The 25,088-nt window shown below is 37.2% G+C and overlaps 1 protein-coding gene across 5 annotated transcripts; it reads right to left on the bottom strand.

Moving 5' to 3' along the window:
* Nucleotides 1-6,292: 6,292 nt before the first annotated feature.
* On the bottom strand, nucleotides 6,293-24,706 carry phf14 (PHD finger protein 14). Of its 5 annotated transcripts, none has more exons than XM_087787411.1 (17): nucleotides 24,617-24,706; nucleotides 22,904-23,014; nucleotides 21,748-22,502; nucleotides 20,906-21,038; nucleotides 18,768-18,927; nucleotides 17,996-18,107; nucleotides 17,087-17,224; nucleotides 16,752-16,898; nucleotides 14,994-15,279; nucleotides 13,764-13,870; nucleotides 13,549-13,644; nucleotides 11,001-11,107; nucleotides 10,425-10,556; nucleotides 8,475-8,637; nucleotides 7,865-7,927; nucleotides 7,280-7,398; nucleotides 6,293-7,213 (listed from the first exon to the last, which is right to left on the bottom strand). In XM_087787411.1, coding segments are annotated over exons 1-17 (2,655 nt in total). In that variant the 5' UTR covers nucleotides 24,618-24,706; the 3' UTR covers nucleotides 6,293-7,188. The 5 variants fall into 5 exon arrangements, with proteins under 5 accessions (XP_087643537.1, XP_087643540.1, XP_087643539.1 ...); XM_087787414.1 differs by having other exon boundaries at nucleotides 6,293-7,164; XM_087787413.1 differs by having other exon boundaries at nucleotides 14,994-15,264.
* Nucleotides 24,707-25,088: the final 382 nt, after the last annotated feature.

The following is a 25,088-nucleotide window of genomic DNA, read 5'->3' as shown; positions in this document are numbered from 1 at the left end:
GTCCTGCTTCGCACTTGCAGACGATGACACACAGAACTGGGTTTTCAATAATGATCTTCAGGCATGATCAATTAGTCAGTCAATAAATGTACCTCATTTTGCTAAAACCTAAAACTAAAATGTGTACTCAATGTATAGTGAATATGATAGGGATTATTTATTAGAATTAAAAAAAGGAAAATAAACTATTATCTTGAATAAACATTATTTAAGTATTTTTCATTAAATATTTTACTATTGTTTTAAATAACTAATCATATAACTTGAACAAAATGAAGATAGATCATGAATATCTTTCTTAATTAATACAAAAACAGACATAACTTGACATTTTTTTTCTAAATTGGTAAATGTTGCTGTTATAATTTAAACAAAGATGGCAAGTTTGACTCTAACTAAAAGGATACAAAACTATACAAGACTCTGGGATCATGATAAACTACTTTATAACACCATTAAAGGTTCTGTGTAGATGCTGGAGTGACTGAACTCGGGTTTATGATGCTGGCGTCTGTTCCAGTGATGGTGAGAGCAGAAGGTTGTCATGGTAAAGGGTGTGTAAGTGCTAATGCTAGTGACACTGGCAGCTGCCAACAAACAGTTGCTCGCCCACATGGCAGCTTCCTTGCATCGTGTCAGTTTAAGAACCAGCCACGGATGTTTTATCAACATGCTGCTCGTGTAACGTTTAGTTATTATTAGTCCCAGGCTTTCCATTCACCTCTCAGGGTTGTTTCTCTCCACCATCATGTTAGTTTGTCATCTGGAGCACAAGGACCTCACTCCAGGTTTTCTCCAATTCTCTATATAAACAATTGTACGAACACATTTACAAAATATTAAAACAAACTCAGAATATGTTTAAAAACTGTTCCTATATATGTAGAAACTACTGAAACAAAAAAGTACAAACTCAAATTTTTAACACAAATTCACACAAACGGGGAAACAAAGCTATTGATAAAACTAATTTACAAAACTCTTAAACAAATGATAAACTATTGAGACTAGTGTTGGTTTGATGAAGCTTCATGAAGCAGTGTCATTATTTTCAGAGTCCACTAGATGGCGGTCTCTGCACTATTTTACTTTGTTTTGAACAACTTTTCTAATGAAACATCACATCATTTTTAAACTGATGGCGCCACCTACTGACCTCTAAACAACATGACACTGTTTCATGAAGCTTCATCAGACCATCACACAACACAATTATAAACGTTGAAAACAAAATTGACAAACTATTAAAAAATGTATTGACATAAATGTGCAAACTCTTGAAAATCTAACGCTGAAACAGATTTATAAACTGTGAAACACATTTACAAAATTTGAAACACGTTTACAAACCCTGAAACACGTTTTTAAACTGTGAAACACATTTATAAACTGTTAAACACATATACAAACTGTAAAAACACATTTACAAATTTTGAAACACAGTTATAAATGGTTAGACACATTTACAAACTGTGAAACACATTTATAAACTGTGGAACAGTTTTACAAACTGTAAAACACATTTATAAACTGTAAAACACATTTGCAAACTGTGAAACACATTAACAAACTGTAAAAACACATTTACAAAGTGTGAAAAACATTTACAAAGTGTGAAACACATTTACAAACTCTAAAAACACATTTACAAAGTGTGAAACACATTTATAATCGGTGAAACACACTTACAAACTGTAAACACACATTTACAACTTGAGAAACACATTTATAAACTGCGAAACACGTTTATAAACTGTGAAACACATTTATAAATTGTGAAACAATTTTAAAAACTGTGAAACACATTTATAAACGGTGAAACACATTTACAAACTGTGAAAAAATTTTACAAACTGTGAAACACATTTACAAAACAGAAGATGCTCATTTAGTAAATTATGCAAAAGTCAGAGACAACACGGGCGCTAGCAAGCAGAGAGATCTATCGCAGACGTCTTTGAATACCAGAACGCAAAGATCTCACAAAAGGGTGGATCTTTATAATAGAATATTCAAGTTAACGCCTCTAGTCAAATGTGAATGTAGGATTGTTCAGTGACTGTAAATACTTGATTCTAAGATGGCCGGTCGCACGTGGTCGTCGTGGAAATTCACCAAAGTTTGTTGTCTTCTAGAGAGAATCTGTTCCCAGCGACTTGCTGGCCTGTTGTGTCTTTCAGTGTGAGTGGGCCTGTGAACCTGAGTTGTTGCAGTGAATGGATTTCAACGCAAGACAATGATTATTTAATATGAATTAAATATGAAAGATTATCAGTGAATCAAGTGATTATTTGAAATGTGTTTAAAATCTAGATGATTGATTACAGTAAAGTTGTCATTTCAAGTGTGATTACAAAATAATAATCGCAAATTTCCAACCTCGAAGACAAATTAACAAACTTTGAAACACATTTATAAACTGTAAAACTAATTTACAAACTTTGAAAAACCTTTTAAAAATATGAAACACATTTACAAAATGTGGAGCACATTTACAAACGGTGAACACACATTTACAAACTCTAAGACATATTTACAAACTGTGAAACACATTTAATAACTATGAAACGCATTGACAAACCGTGAAACACATTTACAAACTCTAAGACAAATTAACAAACTTTGAAACACATTGACAAACTGTGAAACACATTTACAAACTCCAAGACATTTTTACAAACTCTGAAACACATTACAAAATTATGAAATGCATTGACAAACTGTGAAACACATTTACAAACTCCAAGACATATTTACAAACTGTGAAACACATTTAAAAACTATGAAACGCATTGACAAACTGTGAAACACATTTACAAACTCTAAGACAAATTAACAAACTTTGAAACACATTGACAAACTGTGAAACACATTTACAAACTCCAAGACATTTTTACAAACTCTGAAACACATTACAAAATTATGAAATGCATTGACAAACTGTGAAACACATTTACAAACTCCAAGACATATTTACAAACTGTGAAACACATTTAAAAACTATGAAACGCATTGACAAACTGTGAAACACATTTACAAACTCTAAGACAAATTAACAAACTTTGAAACACATTTATAAACTGTGAAACACATTTACAAACTCTAAGAAATATTTACAAACTGTGAAACACATTTGAAAACTATGAAACGCATTGACAAACTGTGAAACACATTTACAAACTCCAAGACATTTTTACAAACTGTGAAACACATTTAAAAACTATGAAACGCATTGACAAACTTTGAAACACATTTACAAACTGTGGAGCACATTTACAAACTCTAAGACATATTTACAAACTAATTAAACAAATGTACAAACTATTAATAAAATATACAGACACTGAAACTAATCTAAAAACTATTAAAACAAAACTCTCACAAACTCTATACTCATATTTACAATATCTGTAATTGTTTGCAAACTGGTTTGTCAATGAGTTTCAAGACTTTGCAAATGTGTTTCCCCGCCACAGCACACACTTAAGGATGCAGCCTGTGACCTCCTCTGCACTTTGTGATTAACGCTTCATGCGATAATCGATGCGCCCACAGATGTACTGATGTCCTCTCTCTGTCTCTGTTAATTAACCGATCACCAATCACCCGCCGATCCCAGAACCCGGTGACCTGTGGCACAAAAGACCGAGCGACTTTGACAGACACGTCTGCGACACCTTCACGTGCATTTCTTTTCTTCTGTCGGACAATCCTGGCTTCCACACGCGTGTTTGCAATTAAGTGATTTACGTGGCGCTGGCGCCTGCATCTGTTGCGACGCTGCCCTCCATCGCCAGCACAACAAGGTCCTTGATGTTATCAAAGCAATTTGGCTGTGCTTTAATCATCAGGAAAATTGAGCAGCGTCCCTTTACCTGCCTCTACTCTGGAGGTGGACAAATCCAATCTCTCATAAGACTACATATTGATTGATGTAATCTGATTGGAGGTGAGGGATGGAGAGGACATGATTGATTGTTTTCGCCTGCGACATGCACTTGTGTCTCTCGGCTTTGAGGTCCTGTTCCACCAACTCTTTGTTTCAAGTCAGCAACATTCTAACTAACTATTGAGTTTTTTCTATTTTTCCCAAAGTATCGTCAAGACGCCAGAACACAAACCTGCAGCAAACTCCGAGTCCAACCTGATTTTGTGTCCGACGCTGATCACCAATCAGTTCATCCATCGAGGAATCGAGTGGACACCCTTCAGCACACTTCAGTGAATTATCCTGGAATCTGTTAAATGGCTCATCAGACTCTTCAGTCGACTGTTAAAAACGGAGCCATTTTCTTGACCTCCATCATCAACGCTTTCACAGCAACACCAGAGATGTTATCTGGCTTCCATTGTACGAGAAGCACAACCTGATCGGCTGATTTGTTTCTTCTTTAAGGGTTTGTCTGGTTATACAATCTTTGTACTTTATCCTCGCGTCGCACAGCCTTGTATTGAACACACACACACACACACACACACACACACACACACACACACACACACACACACACACACACACACACACACACACACACACACACACACACACACACACACACACACACACACACACACACACACACACACTCTACGTTTGTTTGGAAACACTCTAAGAGGACGAGTTCCCCAGAACTTGTATTCAATCAATATCTAATGAAGTGGTTTTTCTTTTGTGTGCAAGGTTGAAAATCTTATCTTTATAAATAACAATAAATGTTGCAGCATTATATATACTTTCAAAATTAGCCATATTACGACATTATTTTGAAGAATTGGGTTAACTAGACATTGGAAAATAGTATTTTCCTTTTTCTTCTCCTTATTTAGGCATTATTTATATTTTTACATAATTGACACAATAGTTTATTTTGAAGAATATACTACTATACAATATTACAATATTATCAATATTACAGACCATCGTTTTTTTGAGGAAATATCCTTTTTGCTGATCAATTTGATACTTTTGAAACCCTTACATTTAGTATTGAATTCTGTAAAGAAGTTTTATGCACAACAAAATATATTTCCAACAGGAATACAAACAAGATCGATTAATGTTTTTTTTTTTCATCTCAGTTGAAGACATGAAACGTGGATACAGACGTGAACATGGAATAAAATACACAAGTTCTTACTTTCAGTATTAAGGTCAGTAAAGAAACACCAACCTTACAAGGAATGTTCTGCAGTCCACGACTAGAGAAGCACCGAGACACAGCAAACCTCCTTCAACACGCTCATTTCAAATGGATTTATAAACCACAGCATATCATCAAATAGACAGAACCGCTTCAGTGATTAAAGAACCATGTAGGCCACAGCGAAATAAATAAAAAAAAACGTTAGGTTAGCTGGACAGTGACATGATATGAAATTGAATTCCTTATAGTTTAGCTACTGAGTATATTTTGAGCGACACACTCAGAATAAATTGATGTTTATTTTTTGATATTAAAGGGAAACTAGTGTTGGTTTGAGTGTGTATTAAATTGATCTTTGACATCTATTGTACTCATCAGTATGTGTCTGTTTGCAAGTAACAGGGTTTTTCACCGATCGTCATCAACCCTGAAAGTCTCCACCTTCAAGGGACTCGTTGTATAAACAAAGCGTGATTACAGCTGGCTGGTGGAGGAGTGAAGACCATTATATAAGTACTATTGGACTCCACTCCTGTAACCTCTTGTTTGCTGAGATTTCAGTTATGAGTATATAGAATCCCTTATTAGTCCCGCGAGGGGAAATTCGGTAGTGCTTTTGACAGACATTCACACATACTGATGGGAGTAGGCTGCACACCTGCGCCAAGTCTACCATCAGGAGCAATCAGGGTAAAGTGTCTTGCTCAGGGACACAACGACACAAGCTTGTCTGGAGCTGGGATTGAACCTGCAACCTTTTGGACTGCAGGCAACCACTCTACCATCTGAGTAGTAACTTCAAAACATCGTCTAATGAGAGACTTACTGCATCTTGGAGAGGAAGACTTGACATCTATCAAGTATATAAACCTCGAAAAGACACCATGAATGCAGAAAAGACTAACTGGAGTGGCTGCAAGACCACAGAACGATAACCATACAAGTCAAGTTCAACATTCTTTAAGGCAAATTTTACTGGTTACACTATTTTTTTTAAATAAAAGCAATGAAAGACACAGATGAGTAATTATTTTCCAAAGACACAACTTTAAGTATTTGATAAAGAAATAAAAAGCAACATGTGTGTGTGAAACGTCATCTTTTTTAAATTCTTTCTTATAAAAAAATGAACAAGTCGAATATCAAACTGATTTGTTTTTTTCAAAGAGTTTATTACAGACCGAGTCATCTACGACCACGACATACGTATTCAGTCAAACTCACCTCAAATAAATACTGTACATCACGTTGCTACCCGAGCCTAACACACTATCGTACAAATCTACACATGCAACATGAAGTTGAGGCGAGTCAGTTTAGCCAGGATGTATCAAAGTTAGATTGCAAGAATCCCGACAGGAAGTGTGTCACGACCAGAGCGTCACATCGAAGGTCAGAACGTGTCAGTCGTCGCGAGGCCCGACTCGGCAGAAAAAGTAGCGCCGAGCTTGACAGCGACGGGACGCGGCGGCGAAACAATAAACTCCCAAAACACTTATGTAAACAGATATATTGAACCAAGAATAAAACAAGTGTCGTGTTGCTACACAGCCGGATGAACGACGGCTTCGATCAATGAAACGAGACAAACACGGTCTTTAAAAAGACAACAGATCGACAGGAGTCTCACTCCTATCATGTCATTAGTGTTAAGGATGGACTGATCAAGAGAGCAACGGATTCAACTTCATTCACATAAACATCCATAGAACATAAAAATGATGAACCAGTAAATACTGCATTAATGCTTCAATTACAAAAAGGTTTGATCAAAGTTGAAATAATCTTCGATCAGTTTTCAAAAGGCAGCGTAATAAACACAAAAACAATGTAAACATTTTTAAAAAAGAAATTCAATAAAAGTTTATGGCAACAAAAAAGGTTGAACCGAACATTTTTTTAAACGACAAAGAATCCGAGTTCAGTTTGGTAGTAGTTCTGGTGAGGCGTCAGTTCTTCTGCCTCAACCCTGGAATTCAACCGGCATCTCTGCCTCGGAGGTTCTGGTGAATCTCACGAGCTGTGCAATGCAGAGACAAAACTTTTACTCGGGCGAGTCACACAGTGTTCTGTGAAACAAAAGAGCGGTAAATGCATAATGAATTAAACACACACACACATTCCTGCACACCTACCTCACGAGGTTCTCGGCGTCTTCGCTGTCTTTGCAGGTGGAATATTCGCTCGAGTCGTCCACTTTGTTTTTCTTCTGCAGAGCCGACTGGCGCTGTCGCCGCTCGCGTGTCACCGGTTCCTATGGCAACAAGAATGATTACAATCGAGTGCGGCGGTGACGACGTCGTATTAATCCGAAGATACGACTAAGAAGAACTCTGAGCGCTGTTTAAATATTCGGGGTCGACGACCTCTTTAACTGACACCCAACAGGTCAACAACCTTCTCAACTCAGGTCCTAACATTTATCCATGTCTTCACATAAATGTGTGCCGGGGTGCCGCTGAGCAAGGCGTCTCTAAGCAAAGAGGACTTTTTATGCGCCGTGACTCAATGATTGTTGTGTAGCTCAGCCAACAAAATCTGATTATCAGATGTTTATCGGAGCATAAAATTGCTGGTTCCGAGCGCGTAAACGCCTCTTGTGACCTCCTCGACGCTTCAGCACCAGAACCATCACGGCTGATGAGTTCATCGTGGATTCATATCTTCAAGTCTTTGCATTCAGAGCCGACGAAGGATTTTCCAGCAGAAGAGACACAAACCTCTCTTTTGACGTCTCTGTCGTCAGGCGTGGACGTTCTTTTCCTTTTCTGACCTCGGTTTCTCTGCGACACAAAAACACCGACATAAGAATGTGACTTCGTCTCAGGTGGTCGTCGTGCTCTTGTGCAGCGGGAGTCAAAATTATATTCATCTCATACACAACATATATTCAGTGTTTACGCGGGTTTGTGTTAGAGTGACAACATACATTATGGGCTGGATTCTCTCGCCAGTAACATCCACTGAGAGAACTAAAGTGTATTTAGCACAGTTTTGCCAAATTAATTGTCCAATTACTTCCATTTTTCCTTCCATAACTCATGAAGCTTTTAACTCATTCAGCTGAAAACATGACTGAAAAAACACAAATAACATGAATCACATCATGTATTTTAGGATATATTCATGAATTTACATTTACTAAACATTAATCTAGTTTTTTTAAATAACGACACAGGACTTTATGTTCCTCCCAGACATGAAAATTGATATTAAACTTCTCCTGATGCACATGGAGAGCATCAAACTACCAACCGCCCTCCAGAGACAGACGCCGAGACATTGTCAATCATGCGGCGTCCGAGACCGACATGCGCTCCACGTACACACCGTCACTCTCAGAGGAGGCTTTCTGGGCTCTGGCGACATCTCTTGAGGAATGAATTTGATTGGTTCTTTGATTTGTCTCCTGGACCTCTTGGTGCCATCGGGAAGAGTTTCCATGGCGATGTTGGCGTCGTCGCTGCTGGCCTGGTCGCACTCCGAGCACTGCCTGAGAAGACAAAAGACGTGATTACGAACAATTACACGACAAAAGCACATAATCATGTCAATGGTCGTGTCGTCTTTGACAAATAAATGGATGTTAATAGATAGATATATAAACAATCAATGTATTATATTATCATCATGACCTTGTAGTTAAATCATCAAACTCCACTTCACTCGCAAAGGAACAAAAGGTTGAAGTAAATGAAAAGCATATGAAGAGAATCTTCTTAATCAGACAATAGATATGAAGCCTTTCATTAACGTCATCTTATGGCTTCTTCAACATGATGAGTTCTGGCAGTAACTCCAAATTACTGCGACTTTCTGTCTGAACAAAATGGAAGAAAAAACAGTTTAATAAACTTTATATCATCAGCAATGACACAGACAAGAAAACTGATGAGAAACATACGCTTTGAAATATTTATACACCTTTTATTAAACAAATTTGGATTTAATCCTCAATAATATGGAACAAACCAAATCCTTAAGACTTAGAAACTTATTTTAAGTTTAATCTACTTATAAAAAGGCAACACATATATTATTCAAAGTAACATTTGACTATGAGATTAAACATTATTTATCATGCGAGTATATTTAGATTACCTTTTAATATTCATTTGTTATAATGGTTTAAACATGAAACATAATGACGACAAGTTTTTGCCATCATAGCAGCTTTTTTTCAAGAGCAACCTACACTTGTATTATTGGAGCACATTTTCCACATACCAGCTCAATAACCTGCTTTTTTTTCTCTTTTTTTTTTTTTTTACAAAATATGTCCTCAATACACAATAATCTCGACCTTTATACGTAAACTGTCTTCAATTAAGAAACTCAACTCTTAAATCGTCAGTAACCAACTGTGGACGCACTTTCTTAAACACTAGCGCTTCTGTCTCGTCGCGTTTAAGATTCGAGCACTGACACAACCCTGCCAGCAGATGGCGACATCGCCCCCACGAGGTTCGGACCGCTTAGATCTGTGACTGGAACAAAACTCGTACGGGACGAAGAAGTCAGATGTCATTTAAATACGATATATTCCGGTATAATCTTTCACCTTTGCATCAAACGAGAAACTACCTATTGTAAGTTTATTTATTATATAATCTTGCGTAAACCTTTGAAGAAAATCTATATTTCACATCTGACCCGAAGGACAATAATACTGAAGACTTCTGTGTGTCAAGATTGCATGTCACATTTAATTTGGTGAGTTGAATACAATGTTCTCCTGCAGATGAAACACACAGCTGTAGAAATGGTTGCATGACTTCAATTGTGATGACAGACAAGTCAACGTTGACTCACAGCTGGACTATGAACCGTTGATACACGTCATTAACTCAAAACAGCAACAAACCAGCAGAAACTCATAAATGATAAAATACTCTTAAAAACTTTATATCAGCAGCAATAATCTTCCACTACATTCTCCTGGAACTTCATCACCATGGATGATAATTCCAGGAGCTCAAACATCTACTATAACCGCTACCATGCTCGACTCTCCCATGACACTGACCAATGGCAGCAGAGTGGGCGTAGTCAAGAATATTTTCTAAATCTCACCATATTGAAGTAACAAGATGAGAATTATACAACTGCTGTTTTCTCATGTACTCAACTAGAAATTTGAATGAGAGGTCTTACAAAACACTGAAGTAAAAAGAAGAACCCCAACAGTCATTCAACAGTCAGGCCAAATATCAACAAACAAGAGAACAGATGAAACGTGGAGGCAAAAACAAAGCGATAAAAAACTAAGAAGATTTTTACCAGTAGCTGTTTTTGGTCTTCTTGGGCATTCGTGTCAGAGGAGGTTCCAGGCAGCCCAGGTGGTAGTAGAGTTTGCAAGTGTCACACAGCACCAGCAGATGTTGGTCCTGGTTCTTCTTACAGATCCCACAGCTGCAGAACAGAGCGTTTCAAAGGGTCACAAAGGTCTTTAGCTTCAGGAGTCTGAGGTACATCGAGTGACTTTACTTCATATAGAAATATAAAGATATATTTTTTAACAATCTTGGAGGCAACTCATTAATTAAATGGGACGATGTCAAGATGTTTATTTCTCCTAGTAGTTGGTTGAAAAAACAACAAAAAACAGCGACACTATATTAAAATTAATGTTATTTCATCGCAATAAATCTTGATAAATCCACTCATGATTAATCTCATTAAACAATGTGAGAGCACTAATCCCATCAATATGCATCTATTGTTTTATTTTGAAGATAAAATGACAATTGAAATAATGTTAAATCTTAATTAATCCTTCATTCAAAAATGAGAGACACAGACCATCATAGTATGATTTCTATTCTTATAAATAACTATTTAACAGTAGGTGTTCACCTATAAAGGATTGCTGGCAGACTGGAAGATTTCCCCGGAGATTCTCCCTCTTCTTTGCTGGTTTTCCTCTCTTTAGGCACTTTCAAAACTGCAGGAGTATCAAGAGCCTGAGAAGAGAAACACAGGGTTAAATATATTGGTTTTATGTATACGGTACATATTTATATTCAGCACAGATGGTACTTATTTGAACATGTTTGATATTTCAGACAATTACTTTCCTAGACCAGAATAATGCAGGAACTTGTACAGGATTCAAATTGTAAACATGTGAATTCAATGCCTGTGACATCAACTGCAGATCTTCTTTAAACGCTTGAAAACAAGAGCATCACCGTCCTGGAGCTCAAACCAAAACAACTTCTTTGTTTCCATGGTTGGGTTTTTGTGTTTCTATTTTGGAGCTAAAATGATTTTTTTGTATAGTCTGTGATCCGGTTTCAGGATAGTTACGACACCACCAGTGTTGTACCTGAAAAAGTTCATAAACAGAGGTGATGCATCATGGGAAAACTACCAATCTGGCAACAAAAATCTACAAGGTCCGTGATGATGGAAAAAACTTGACTTGCCCACAGAGTGTAAAAAAGGAAAATCTTTAGTCAGGACTACGAACGCATCATTGCTGCTGTGACAGAAATGCTGCCCTGATGTGTAGGGAGGTTATAATAAATGTACGTATCATGAAAACTTCAATTATTTAATTTTTAAATGCCCACTTGAATGTAGAAGTCATTTATTTTATTTTAACTACATTGCCGTCATTCTTTTGATTACTTTATTACACAACAACTTTGAACTAAGTTCATTCTTGGAGCTGTGAACTTTGGAAGATTTAGAATAATGAACAATACATTTTATTAAATCATTTTAAAATTGTTGAACTGAATTTTAAATTAGTGTACATAGAAAGTGACATTTCCCAAAACTGGATGCCACATACAGTATAATCCTGTGAACTTCATCGATTTTTGTCATATGAAGGGACTTGGTCTGGAGCCTTTATGGTTCACTTGTTTTTGATGACCTTTCAGGTTACACACATTTTGTTCAATTGTCAAACACTATCGTTGAGTTTAATACATAAGGTTCTGATATATATGACTATCATTTTAGCAAATAAAGAATACAATTAAAATGACTAATCCTTCGTTTCATTCATGTTTGTTACTAACCAAGATTTATGTTGGAAATTGTAAAGAGCAGTAACAACTACAGAGATGTAGAAAATGTAAAAAAGATAGAGTGCAATGTCATAAGAGTAAGATAAGAGAAAAAACATCTGAATATGATGGAGGCTTTGATAACGGCAGCAATGTGTTTGTCTCAGGTGAATTACTGCCCGACAGGTTAATTGGAAAATTTATCATTTATAGGTCAAGTCTGTAAACACTCAAGTTGACTCTTATCTAGCAAGAGTGAGTCCCGGGGGAGGTCCGGGGGTGGGGGCTGATAAAGGGGGCACTAAGGCGTCAGGTGGTGAAGAGGCAAATGGCTTAACAAGGTCTTCTTGTAAATGGTCATGGGAACATATCTCACCTGATATGGACGACTACTCAACAAGCAATTTCAGGAAGATAATATCACTTAAAAGTGGATGTACCAGCGTCAGTCAGAGGAGTGTTTATCGTCACACCTTCAAAAGGAGAGGACGAGGCCATATAGAAATATTCCAGCAATAGAAGAAGACTCATCTTCTCAGAGGTTTAAAGGAAAAACTAAACTATGTATGACACTGTAAAAGGCTTAATTAAATGATTTAAAAATCAAATTTGATCCAAACTACAGACAATTGGTAATAACCGTCAAATGTTGGACAACTTAAGACTATAGCAGTGTCAAATGGTTCTGGAGTCCGTCAGGTGATAAAAATGAAAACTAGAATCAATAAAGTCCTGATGCGGCGTTCACACATCTATAGATCAAGAGTTGAACATTTTAAATTGCTTTTAATCACGGGTGCTTGAGCGTCGTGTTAAGTCTGGCAATTTATTTTATTAATGCACAATTGAGTATAACTGACTAGATGGCTTATCCCCGTCCACCAGACGGTTGCTCAGGTGCCATGAGTTTGACGAGAATGGGCAGCAAATGTCTCCTAAATGCCATCTTGCGGAGTTTCCTGGAATACTAAAGCGACTATGTAACGGAAGAGAGAGCAGCACTCTGGTTGAGGACATCAATAATTTCCGCGGATGTACTGGCAGGATGACGAATAGAGAGAGAGGTTGTGGCAGATAAATGACAGAAAGTGAGGGCTTCTGTGACTGATGCTGCTACTTCAACCCTGTATGTTTAGAACAGGCTGATTGATGGAGGTCATTGCAGATTCATTATCACTCTGCCTTCACTTTTGCTCCCTTCTGATGTCTCTTAACTATATATCTCAAGTGTCTTTCGTCCCGCAAATGTAAAACATTAATAGTCCATCAGCTACATTGGATGTCATGACAGATGACATCCAACATGTCAGATGAAGACTCAAGACTAACTAATGTCTAGAAACTTTCCTGAAAGTGTTGGGGACAGATTAGTGTGTTGAGAGTACCTGACCGAGGATTCCACCCATCAGAGTCCACAGATCTTGGCCATCACTTCGCAGCTCTCCGTTGGTATTAAGGAGTTCTTCCAGAACATTGCAGAGCTGGAGAGACATTTCACACTTATTACCCACTTGATTACATTTTGGGGTTAAAACATGGATAAAAAAAAACAAGTCCAACAAATGTTCATCCTTCCAAGATTGTTTACGCCGTCACTGACCTTGTTATACTCCATGTGTAGCTTATCCTGCTCACTCTCCAACTTGTCTTTCAGACTCTTCTGTTCAGAAATGTTGTCCTGGATCTGAATCATTCGCATGTTTCTCTCTGAATAACAATTAAAACGAGTCAGATTAACCGACAGTTGCATTAAAGGTCACATATACAAAATTGCATTTTGTTTTATCATCTACACACTCTTGCTTTTATAGAAGGATCCATATCCTTATTTTATTAAAATTAAACTGTTATTTAAACATCATTTTAGAAAAACAACTCAATGACCAAGATTGATTTGATTTGTTTTGGATCTTAGGTTTATACATTTTGTGTCAATTTAGAGAGATTAATCTATTCACTTATAAACATTTACCAAAAAGCTTTTTTATTTGATTAACATGAAAGACTAAACTAACTAACTAACTTTAAACTGTGTTGATCCTTGATTTGATCGAAAGATCTGAACATATGTGCGGTTTAATCCAATACATCTACATAGATCAGTTAACCCCTGTAGTATCTCTGGGTGAAGGTCACCCAAAAAACAAATGTGTTTGTGGCATTTCTTGTGTTGTCTCTGGGTCAAAGTTAACAACATCCCTGGCTTACATAAATACATATGCAGGTGTGCTATCTCAGGGTCAAGATGAACGACCTCCACAAGGGTTAAGGATGTATTTATAAAAGTAAAGAATACATTCAGAACCAACCAACTAGCCTAGTTTTGTCAAAAAAATTATGCCAACATTTCTTGTGTTTTCAGTCACCAAAAGTCCATGATAATAGATGAGAGGGAGAGAAGGAACATTGATAAATCCGTAAACCAAGAGCTTCACCTCTTGACTCAGCTCCTTCTTCAAAATGACAGAGAGTAACAAACACATCACAACAATCGTGCCCCAATCGGCCTCCCAATCCATTTTTTCCCTGATTCATGAAAATACTTCATTTTCGTTCTCCGCACATTGAGAAATTCTGTCCAGAAAATTTGTGTAATACACAACAACCAATAAATCAACCCTCACAGTGAAAACCTTACTAGCACAGAACTCAGTATTTGTTACCAAGTCCATCTTATCCTGAACTACAGCAGCTCTCACACAACTTAAAGAATTCCATTGTTTGTGCGTGAAGTGCGATGAATTAGCTTTTGTTAGCTTAACACTTGCAGGAAAGTACCTTTCAACGATAACCCACAGACTATCAAAGCGCAGTCTGAGCTGAAACTTACCTAAATAGTAGTTGACAAAGTCGGGCGTCAAGGCAGGCTGCTTGTGTTTCCTGCGACCGTCTAGACTAGCATTGGTATCAGAAGTGTCTACTGGAAAAATGTCTGTGCTGATACCCATTAGCTCAGCCTTTCGCATCAGCTTCCTGATGGCAGAGGCACTGGAGGTCAAAGGTCTGGGCAGCTTCTCGCGGGGCACCCATGCTTGAGGCCGAGTGTTCCTCGACATATCAGCTTTCACTCTGTATTGCTGCAGCCTGGTGGTGATTCTGCCCTGCAGAGGAACAAACTTTCACACCAACATTCACGCAAGATTAGCCGGTGCTCGTCGTAGTGAAGGTCACAATCACATTGAACAAACACAGATTCCAATATGGGCTCATGACAAAGTACCATCAGGAGTATTATAGAATAAAATAAGTCCAAGGATGAGACACACACTACCTGTATGCCCAGCTGTAAATTCAATTTCCATTTCCCTCCATCACAAGAGACTAGTTTGCAGGCGCAGCTATTAAGGAACAATGACTGGGGGGGAAGATTAAACCATCTCTCCAAGAATAATGCTCTGCAAAAGCTATTCTGCTTTTTATCTGCATAAAAAAATATTTTTGATGTCTGAAGATAGGCTTTGATGATTTAAAATGAAATTCTTTCTCCACATTTAAATAGAAGAAAAAAAAAGCCCAGACATGTAGAAATTTTGGAGTCTCTTAGAATGTTTCCCCAGAGTTAAAGCAACATTCAAAGAAGGGAAGTTGAGCAGTTTGTAAACAATGACTATTTAACATGAAAATGTAAATCCTACGACAAAGTGATTATTCGTCAATCTTCAGTTACAAATGCTGTCACCGACCTTTTTGTCTCATTTTGTCTCAGTTAATGTTTTAGTCATAATAGAAATGCTGTTTATCTGGTTGACTTTTAACTAGTTATTGAAAGTACTTGGACTCTTTGTATGCAGGTGTACAGATACTGGTTTCATATTGTCTCAACGACCACTTTATGCAAGAATTTTGATTGTAATCTGTGTAAGAAAAACATTAATACATATTTTATATCATAATATTATCTTAACTGTGATAAATTTCACCCATAAGACATTTTGACAGTAGTCTAGCCCTAGCCAGTGAATATCGTCTACATATATGTCCTTCTGTATGAGCGCGAAAACATCCATCAAACACTGATTTGAGTGCTTTGCTTAGGCAGACAGGAAGATGGCTGAAAACTGGGTCTGAGAACAGAATGACTTATATGTTCTGAATTGTTTTAACTGATGGAAAAAATGGCTAGTGACAGCCCAGGGTCAATGTTCTGAGAGAAACAGAGATTTCAGGTTTGTGAATGAAAAAAAAAAGCAGGTATAATTGTTGATCCCGCTTTCTTTAATCATGAATATATGAATATATATATGTATTATTATTTATTTTTATTCCAAACTATTTGTATCAGTTGAATTGAAGTGATGTCGAAAGCAATACAAGAGAATATATTAACGTTACTGCCACCCATCAACACTTTTTTGTTATGTAATCAACAAGTATTTTACCTCACAGTTCTTTTCGCGGTTGTATATTAAAAAGTAGTTTATCATGTTATGGTCGACAGTCCACCATTTTTTTTGGCGAGGTTGTTAGTGTCTTCGTTGTTATTATCATCATAGTCATCAACTTAACACCTTACTCTTGGATCCGGATCTTGGCTGTAGATTTTAACTCTGTGATATAGAAATAAGAAGACGTGCTAATGGGATCTTACCTGAGCTTCAGGTGCAAGTTGTTTCTCTCTCTCCTGCAGAGACACTTTACAATACGACTGAAGAGCCAAATAATTCTTCCTTTTCCATTTTCTATCAAAGCGGTCAGCATGTTGTTTGCAGTATGCAAAGAATGGATCAGCAATATCCTTTGGAAGAAAAGAAACATAAATCTTCAGTGACCACGACACATACAAACAATTAAAGAGCATGTCTTAAAATTGGAATTCTTATTAAAATGGCATCTAAAAATGTTTTCTTTAATGTGGATCACAAATTGCATTGTGCAGGCAATGACTGGATTAACAAGAAAACTCATCAGAATCATTTGCCTCACCTCCTCAGCCGCAGCCTCTGAAAGCAGACCCTCTCTTTGAGCACAGGTCACATGGAAATAGGAGCGACACATCCCCGCATCACAACTTATACACACACCAGTGCGGGCAAAGCGGGGGTCCTCACAAAAACTGCACTCCTGATAACAAAGAATAATTACAAGCTCTTGTCATTCAATAATTATAATGAATTCTTTGAAAGCTTTTGGAATTCTAGACAATGTGGGACAATTATTGCAATTAAGATAGTTTTTCATTTATAGTACATGTTTCAGTTTTCTTCATCAGGAATTCTAAAAGGAGTCGTTTCCAAATTTGAATCCAAGGATACATTATGGATTTGCCAACATCCTTCTGTAATGTAGAAACCTTTTCATAAATGTTCTGACTTTTTGTAAGCCATTTTTGTTTTGTGAGCAAGTAAATCTTCTATTCCCAAAGTCTACTCCAATCTTAATCTCTCTAAATCATCATTGCATTATAATAAGCTAAAATTGACAAACAAATTGGGACTTATTATTTTTTATATTATTATTATTTAAAGAAACATAACATATATTAGTTATAATCAATAAAGTTTATCTATCTATCTTTTAACAATTAAAATAGTGCTCTTTTTTGATACTTGTGAAACACATTTTTTAGTTTCGAAATTTAGAAAGTACTTTCTGGTTAGTGAAAATATTAAAATAAAAAGTAATTAAAAATTATTATTTAAATGACAAACCTAGATATAGTGTTAAAGTAACTGGTTGATGGGCCTTAGTATACAGGTATTTTGATTCAGGCAATTTCATTACTCTGACGTTTTTAGCTTTATTAACCACCATGCTCCCAAATCTGTTAATATATATTGATATATTGATATATATATTGTAGGTAACTTGAATTTATTGGAGAACAGCACTTACCTTGGCCCCATACTTAGAATAATTCATCTCAGTTAGTGTCACGGGTCGTAGTTTGTCAATGTCTCCAAAAGCTACTCCAGGAACATAGAGCGCACAAACAACGTGCACCCACCTGCAGGGAATGATCAAGTGGTTTCATTTCACGAGATGCAACTTAACATTTTACTCAGAATTAGCAAATAACAGGAGTGAGATAGCAAAACTATATGCTTACAATCCAACTAACAAATCAGTCTGACGGTTTATTTTCTTCCATCAAGTGCCGGGAATTACTCTTGGCAGTGAGAAATGTAACGTCATGAAATTAGTTGGCCTGCATGTCAGCGGATTCAAAAAGAAATGGATTCATAGATTCATGCAGCCCCACAGTGGTTACAGTTCGGCGTGACACAATTTCAAATGCAGTTTAGGGAAAGAGAATCCAAAGTCCAATATAAAGATATCCATCTCCAGCAGGCATGCGCTTCACAGTTTAATTTGCTGTGTTTTTCATGCTCTACTGAAGTAGTAAATTTGGGTGCAGCCTGGCTGAGGAGCACTATCACTGATAACGCGGTTGAAGGCACAACGCTTCACATAACACACTCTTTTTTCTTCCTCTATCTCTTCTCTTCTCTTCATTTTTCTTGGTTTCATTCCTTGCACGGTTCTATTTTCACTTTTCAACAACATACAGCTTCAGGCCGGAGGACGGGTCTTAACTTCATTATATGTCGTTAAGGAAAAGTGGCACCAGACGAGACCCACATGTGAACAGGTTGGGAAATCTCACCTGCCAGCATCCGTCTCTTTAAAAATGCCATCTTGGTTGGGGCAGAGCTCACAGCTGGGCTTCACTCCATTTTTACAGGCGTCGCAGAACCAGGGCTCGGTGGAATTCTCAGACGCCGAACTCATAATTGAGTCACTTTCTCCGTCAACACCATAACAACCTGCACAAACAAAGGGACAAATATCTCAGACGTCATCTATGATGGTCATCACATCTAGTCAGGTATAACCTTTATTAAAGAACACGGGAAGTTTGAAATGTGCATCACAATTTGTCACTGCGATATACAGTATATCTGCTTTTGCTACATTTCCATGGTCATGCAAGCTGTTTTTCCGGACTTTGCATAATTCACTCACCGAGAATTTTCTCCTCAACTCATTCCCGAGTCTGTGTCCTTCTTATACTAACACTATGTATTAAATACTGGGGAAGAGTTGGTTCAACAGAACAACTTAAAAACTTTCGGTAAAACCAGACTATTGTAGAATATGGAGCCAATAAGATGCTAGCTAGGCTCATGTACAATGACTTGCCCTTAGCCAGGGGTGTGACTTTTTTGAGCAGCGCCACATTTGTTGAAGTGATAACAAGAAGTGGCCAAATATCAAGACATCTAACCAAGAGTTATCTCACTTAGAAGTTAAAAGCTCTTGTATCATCAAACTATTCAACACAAGATGTCTAACCTCTTCACTAACATAAAATAATGTAGCTATTTGCATTGAGAATAATCATTGCTTAACTTTGCTTCGTTTCGATATGACCTTTTTTTTTAATGTGTCTGGTTAAATAATAGTTTTTTATTGACCACCTTTGGCCACAAACACCTTTAACACCATCCAGTATTCCACGTTACAATAATTTTATCACGGTTTTAAATGATCATTATTTTGGGGGTTTTCCCACCACCAAAATATTTAACGTCATTAATTATTTATTTGAAATATGCCTAATATTCCAATTGTTGACTCAACACAACTGGACGACACGGGTGAAGAAAAGCAGGGGTTTGGGCGATGTTAAAATTAATGAGCCAAATCATGCAGAAAAAGGAGAGTATGGAGAAAAACATTGAGTTAACGACAAAAGAGAAGTGTTGTTATTTCATGTTCTGGATTCTTAGCTCTTGGACCCAAGTTTTGACGGTGCCGTCAATGTAAAAGTGAAAAGCAAATAATTTCAATTCTATTGTATAACCAGTCTGCGTTATACTGATCCACTTGAGCTCTCACGAGATGTTGCTCACCCACACGGCTTACAGTTTAGGACGCACGTCGCCTCTTGATCGTCCATGCATTAAACAGACCAGTGGTTTGTAAAACAATGGAATGGCAACAGTTTCTCATTGATTAGTATTATAATCACATATTGATCTCAGTTCACAGGTAAGAGTGACCAGAGGATGCTGAGGTTGTGGAGCCTGGACCTGGTGTGATTAACCACGAGGGCAGACGGTTCATGGCAACATAATTAAAATGAAGAATGAATTATCATGCGTCACCTTTGGTCAAGTTGTTTCAGCAACGCTGTCACACACGTAGGCATTTTTAAACTATACACCCTTCTGCCCCCCATATCTAAGCGCGCTGGTGTGTCAGCCAATTCATCATTTTGTCTATATTTAACTAATAAAGGAGTAAAACACCTTCTTTCTTACATCTATTATACTGATGAACAGTTACCATTCTTTTAGGCATATTTAATAGTTATTAGTTACTCTGCTGCTGCTCATTGTTTGTATTCCTATTTTTTCAACAATCTCTGTTATAACATTATAATTCAAATACTTTTGTTCCTCCTTCAAATATTATTGTACATTTATTATTATCTTCCTTACATTTTTGTATCATTTTTTATGATTCTATCATCTTGCTGCCATCATTGGGCCACGGCAAATATTTAGCTTGTTCTCATGGAGATGAATGACAATAATTTACAACAACTTTAGATTAATCAACTCTTTATCTTTTCCATTCATGTCCCCCCTTTTAACTTCCCTACTCTCATGTCAACTACTCCTCTATTCCTTTGTCTCTTAACACTTTGTTTTCTGTGTGATCATCTCCGGGCAGCGGTAACTCCCTTTCTGCTTGGGGTCTTGTCAACATGGAAACAGATTGTTGATAACATCTTACCCTCGTGCACCGTCACTCCACAGTTGTCACACTGGATAATCTCATCAGCGTCCTCACTGTTGTCTCCCAAGCAAACGCAGCAGATGAGGATGTGCTTGGCGCTCCAGTTCTGGGATCGGTCCAGCAAACTGTCCTGAGGATATCAGGAAAAAAACTCATGTGAAAATGCTATTCAACAACAGCTTTTGGGCAAATGACTTTATATATCTGTTGGACTCAACAGTGGCCATTTTATCTTTTATTAACAAGTAATCTACAATGGGACAGCATAGAAAAGAAAATCATTAAAAAAAACGAATTCAAGAATGCACTTTAATAATGTCTTTGACTATTGGACACAATCATTTGAATTCATGTTGTGCTTTATTATGTGAATAATAAAGGGATGCCTTTAAAAAACATGATTTGAACATAACAAAAATATAAAATGTTTTTACACACTTAGTAAAATTAGGTGACAATTAGCAGGTTTAAAATACACATTATGCTCATGATTGTAAATCATCTATTAAATCAAATGAATAGACACGTTATCTCTAAATTGTCTCACATTGGAATTTGAGATCAGATCATCCTGTGACTCAAGTATCTCTTTTGTGCATTCATTTGCCACCAGTTTCATGTCAAACATTTATCTCTCATCTGGGATTTGGTTTTATGTTATACAGAGGAGAGATTAAAGGAGTTAAAGTTAGTTTGATATTGAATATTCCCTCCGGAACCATCCAAGGTTTATAGGAGCGAAACTTTATGTAAAAATCTGTGTGAAGATTTACTCTCTTTTCATGAACAAGACCCATTCAGTTTATAGTATAGTATTAAAGGGGAAAGATAACACTCACCTCATTACCTTTTCCCTGAGAAACACTGTCATTTGTCAACTCTTCATCAAATGTTGTGTTTTTTTTCTTTGGCTTCTTCACTCCCTCGCTGTCACTACTAATATTGTCGTCCCCATCTTCCTTTTCATCACCATCCTCATTGGATTCCTCGTTGTCATCGTCGCTGTCCTCATCGTCGTCGTCATCGTTATCATCGTTGTTGTTGTCGTCGTCGTCTTCATCGTCTTCGTCCTCACCGACGCCATCGACATCGTCGTCCTCACTCGCAGCATGGCCCTCCTCCTCCTCCGCACTTCCTTTTTGAGATGCCGTTTTGAGCTTCTTTTTACTGGCAGACGGTCTCCAGTCGTTGTCGTCTTCGCTGTCGTAATCATCCATCTCGTTCAGCTCCTCGATGGATGTAAAGTCCAAGAGTGGCCGATTGCGGCGGAAGTTCCATTTTTTAGGCTCAACTTGTGGCTCTTGATTCTTATTTCCAGTAGATCCCGTGGAGCCAGTTTCCGTGGGCTCAGTGGGTTCAGCTTCCAACACCTTTGTTGTTTTGCGCCTACGTTTGGTTTGAGAGGAAGTGGGTGTTTGTTTTGCCGAACTTTCAGAGGAGGACTGCTCTTTGGTCTTGTCGTCGTCTTCAGTTAGATTGTCCTCTGTAGGCTGGTCTTTACCATCTCCTAATCCATCATCTGCAGATCCAACATTGTCAGATTCACTCTCCGATCCTGCAGCTCTGAATCCTTCATCATCACTACCATTGCCTTCTAAAAAGAATACAGGTTTAATATTCAAAAGAAAAAACATGATGAAACAGCTGGATGGAATATAACATCCTGCGTGTCATTTTATTTATATGAAATAAAATAACACTGAGATGTACGTAAATATGCTTCACAAGGATGTTACATAAAATAAGGACTCAACACCTTTGCAACAAATACTGTTTTTGATTTTTTAATACTGTGTCTGATCACAAAAGGACTTAACCAAGTTGTTTCAGAACAGAAACTTTGATTCATGTTTCACATTTATAAGGTGCAGAATACACATGTACACACAGAGGTTGTGCACAAGCAGCTATTTTAAACTCTTTTTTCAATTCCATTGATCAGATCTCTGATAAGGAATCCATGTCCATGTTGGTTGATAATCATTTTGTGTTTACCTGAGGCATCTCCCACTTCAAAGTCGCTGTCATCCGAGCTGTCGTAATCCAAAGCGTCTAACAAAGAGGCAGTCAGGGGTTTCACCTGTCGACGCTTCAGACTGCGGTCCACTGAAAATGGAGGGAAAGAAGAACAAAACAAATAGACACTTTTAGATATTGGGATATAAGATATTTATTTTACATTTACATATATCTCAAAGGAAAACAAAAATGTCGTCATGAGGTTTTGTTTCTGGTGGTAAGTCCTTGTCAGTATGTTATGACAATCTCAGTTGACCAAGAGGAACACCTAATAAATATTGGTGTGCACACTTGTGCAAAAGACTTTCTTTCCTACACATAGGTTAAGTATATGGATTGTTTGTTTGATTTAAAGTACCACTTGTGCTGTTGTCTTTGATGGTCATGTTTGAATAACCTAGCAGACTAGGGCTGGCCATCGAACTTTTGGTTCTTTTGTGGCACCAACCAAAATGCTTCATTAGAAGCTAGTATCGAATCATGATTCGTCTTTCAGTGCCAAGTGTCTTTGCCCTCGCGTGATCAAAACTGGGTAATGTGGCTGGGGATTGGCTGTAACATTTTAAGGGGATCTACGTGGTTACAGGAGACATTTTGTGGTTGCGCCCACCGACAAGATTCACATGCATAGAGATAGCGGGATGGGAAAAACATTGTATTTTATTGGTTACCATGGATTATTTAAACATGGATTATTTTTAATCAGTAAGAAAAAAGCTTCTAGTGAAAATGTACCAACATTAAAAAAGGTAAGCAATACTAAATATTAGTATGGGAAAAAAGTATATTTCAAAAACTGGTATGGAAGTAAATGCATCTGTACCGTTATCAAACATTTTTGATTAATAGCCAGACCTAAAGAAGAGACTTATTGATAACATCAGCACCATTTGAGTCCAATAAAATCCACAGCATGATAAAAATAGCTTTCAGACTAAAAAGTTATATTGTATTTTGTGTGGATGTATAATTAGGCTACGTATCCTTTAAAAAACAAATCAAATCAAATTTGCAGAAATGTCATTTATTATGACTGTAAAATCACGCTCATCCAGTTAAACTTATCTATAATTTGAGATGTTGTGCTTTTCAAATTTCACTCAATACAATAAACTGACTTGACTTTTCTCAGGTGAGTACGAGTTGAATCTTTATTCTTACTAAGACTCAATTCACTCAGGTAACTACCTTCCCAGTAGATGTAACTCGAGATAACAGGAAAATGCCTAAACACAAGATAAAGGTTCAAGAAGAGGATAAAGTAAATAAAATTGAATTGAATTGAAAAGCCTACAAGGGTCCAGTTGTAACTTTAGAGCCTTCGTATTGCTCAATAACCAAATCTCTCCAATAACACGCTGAACGTGACACTTGAGCAAGAACACAACGAGCCATCAAGCTAACACGTTCATACTGAGCCACTCTTCAAACTTCCTCATAATGTTTATCGTATTTCCAACCACAACACACTAAATACCAACATGTATTCGCCGACATGTTACGAAGTGTAAGCGACGAAGAAAACAGTGACTTACTAGCTATTAAACGCGGCTAGCACAAGCATGTAGCATGTAGCTTAGCTTTAGCACCAGTGCAGCTGCAGCTATGCATTTAGATTAAACACAGTATATATACACGGTAAGGGTTTGCCTTCCACACCCAGTATGAACTCAAATATAGAATACTTACTACTCGTCTCCTGTTTACAACTCGCAGCTGGAAGGTTTTATATTTTAACCATGACCAGAGGACAATGGAAGCCACAGCGGTGACGTAGCGACGACCGAGTGATGTTGCCAGGCAACGCCATCACGCTACAGCTTCATTTCTTCAGAATTTGTTTTTGATCATTTTATTTTGTACATTTCCTTTGAATTATTATCTTATTTAGGTTCAACCGAAGGTAAATACTTCTTTTTTTTCCAATTCAAATTTAATAAAATTAAGTGAATAAAATCTCTTCCTGCCAATCAGGTCAGTGGTCCTTTGTCAGTAAATGGACTCGTTTTGAGAAATGTTTTAAGTCAAATATCCTTCAACAGCAAAAAAAAAAAGGTAAAATGATTACAAAACATTACCATCAGTTTATATTGAAGTTAAAATAATAATATATAATAATGAAGTTTTGCAATGAACAGAGTTATTTGTAGGTTTTTGTGAG

The sequence above is a fragment of the Callionymus lyra genome, chromosome 3, assembly GCF_982586985.1.
Source record: "Callionymus lyra chromosome 3, fCalLyr1.hap1.1, whole genome shotgun sequence".
Taxonomy (NCBI): domain Eukaryota; kingdom Metazoa; phylum Chordata; class Actinopteri; order Syngnathiformes; family Callionymidae; genus Callionymus; species Callionymus lyra.
The sequence above is the reverse complement of the archived record's forward strand: the minus strand, read 5'-3'. Positions and strand labels throughout refer to the sequence as shown.

What these genes read in the sequence shown, in the direction of transcription:
- phf14 (XM_087787411.1), bottom strand. An exon ending in TGGAGTGACGGTGCACGAGG is followed by an intron (nt 18,928 to 20,905) that starts GTAAGATGTTAT and finishes TTGTTTGTGCAG; the next exon opens with GTTGTTATGGTGTTGACGGA. An exon ending in CAGAGGCTGCGGCTGAGGAG is followed by an intron (nt 16,899 to 17,086) that starts GTGAGGCAAATG and finishes TTTCTTCCAAAG; the next exon opens with GATATTGCTGATCCATTCTT.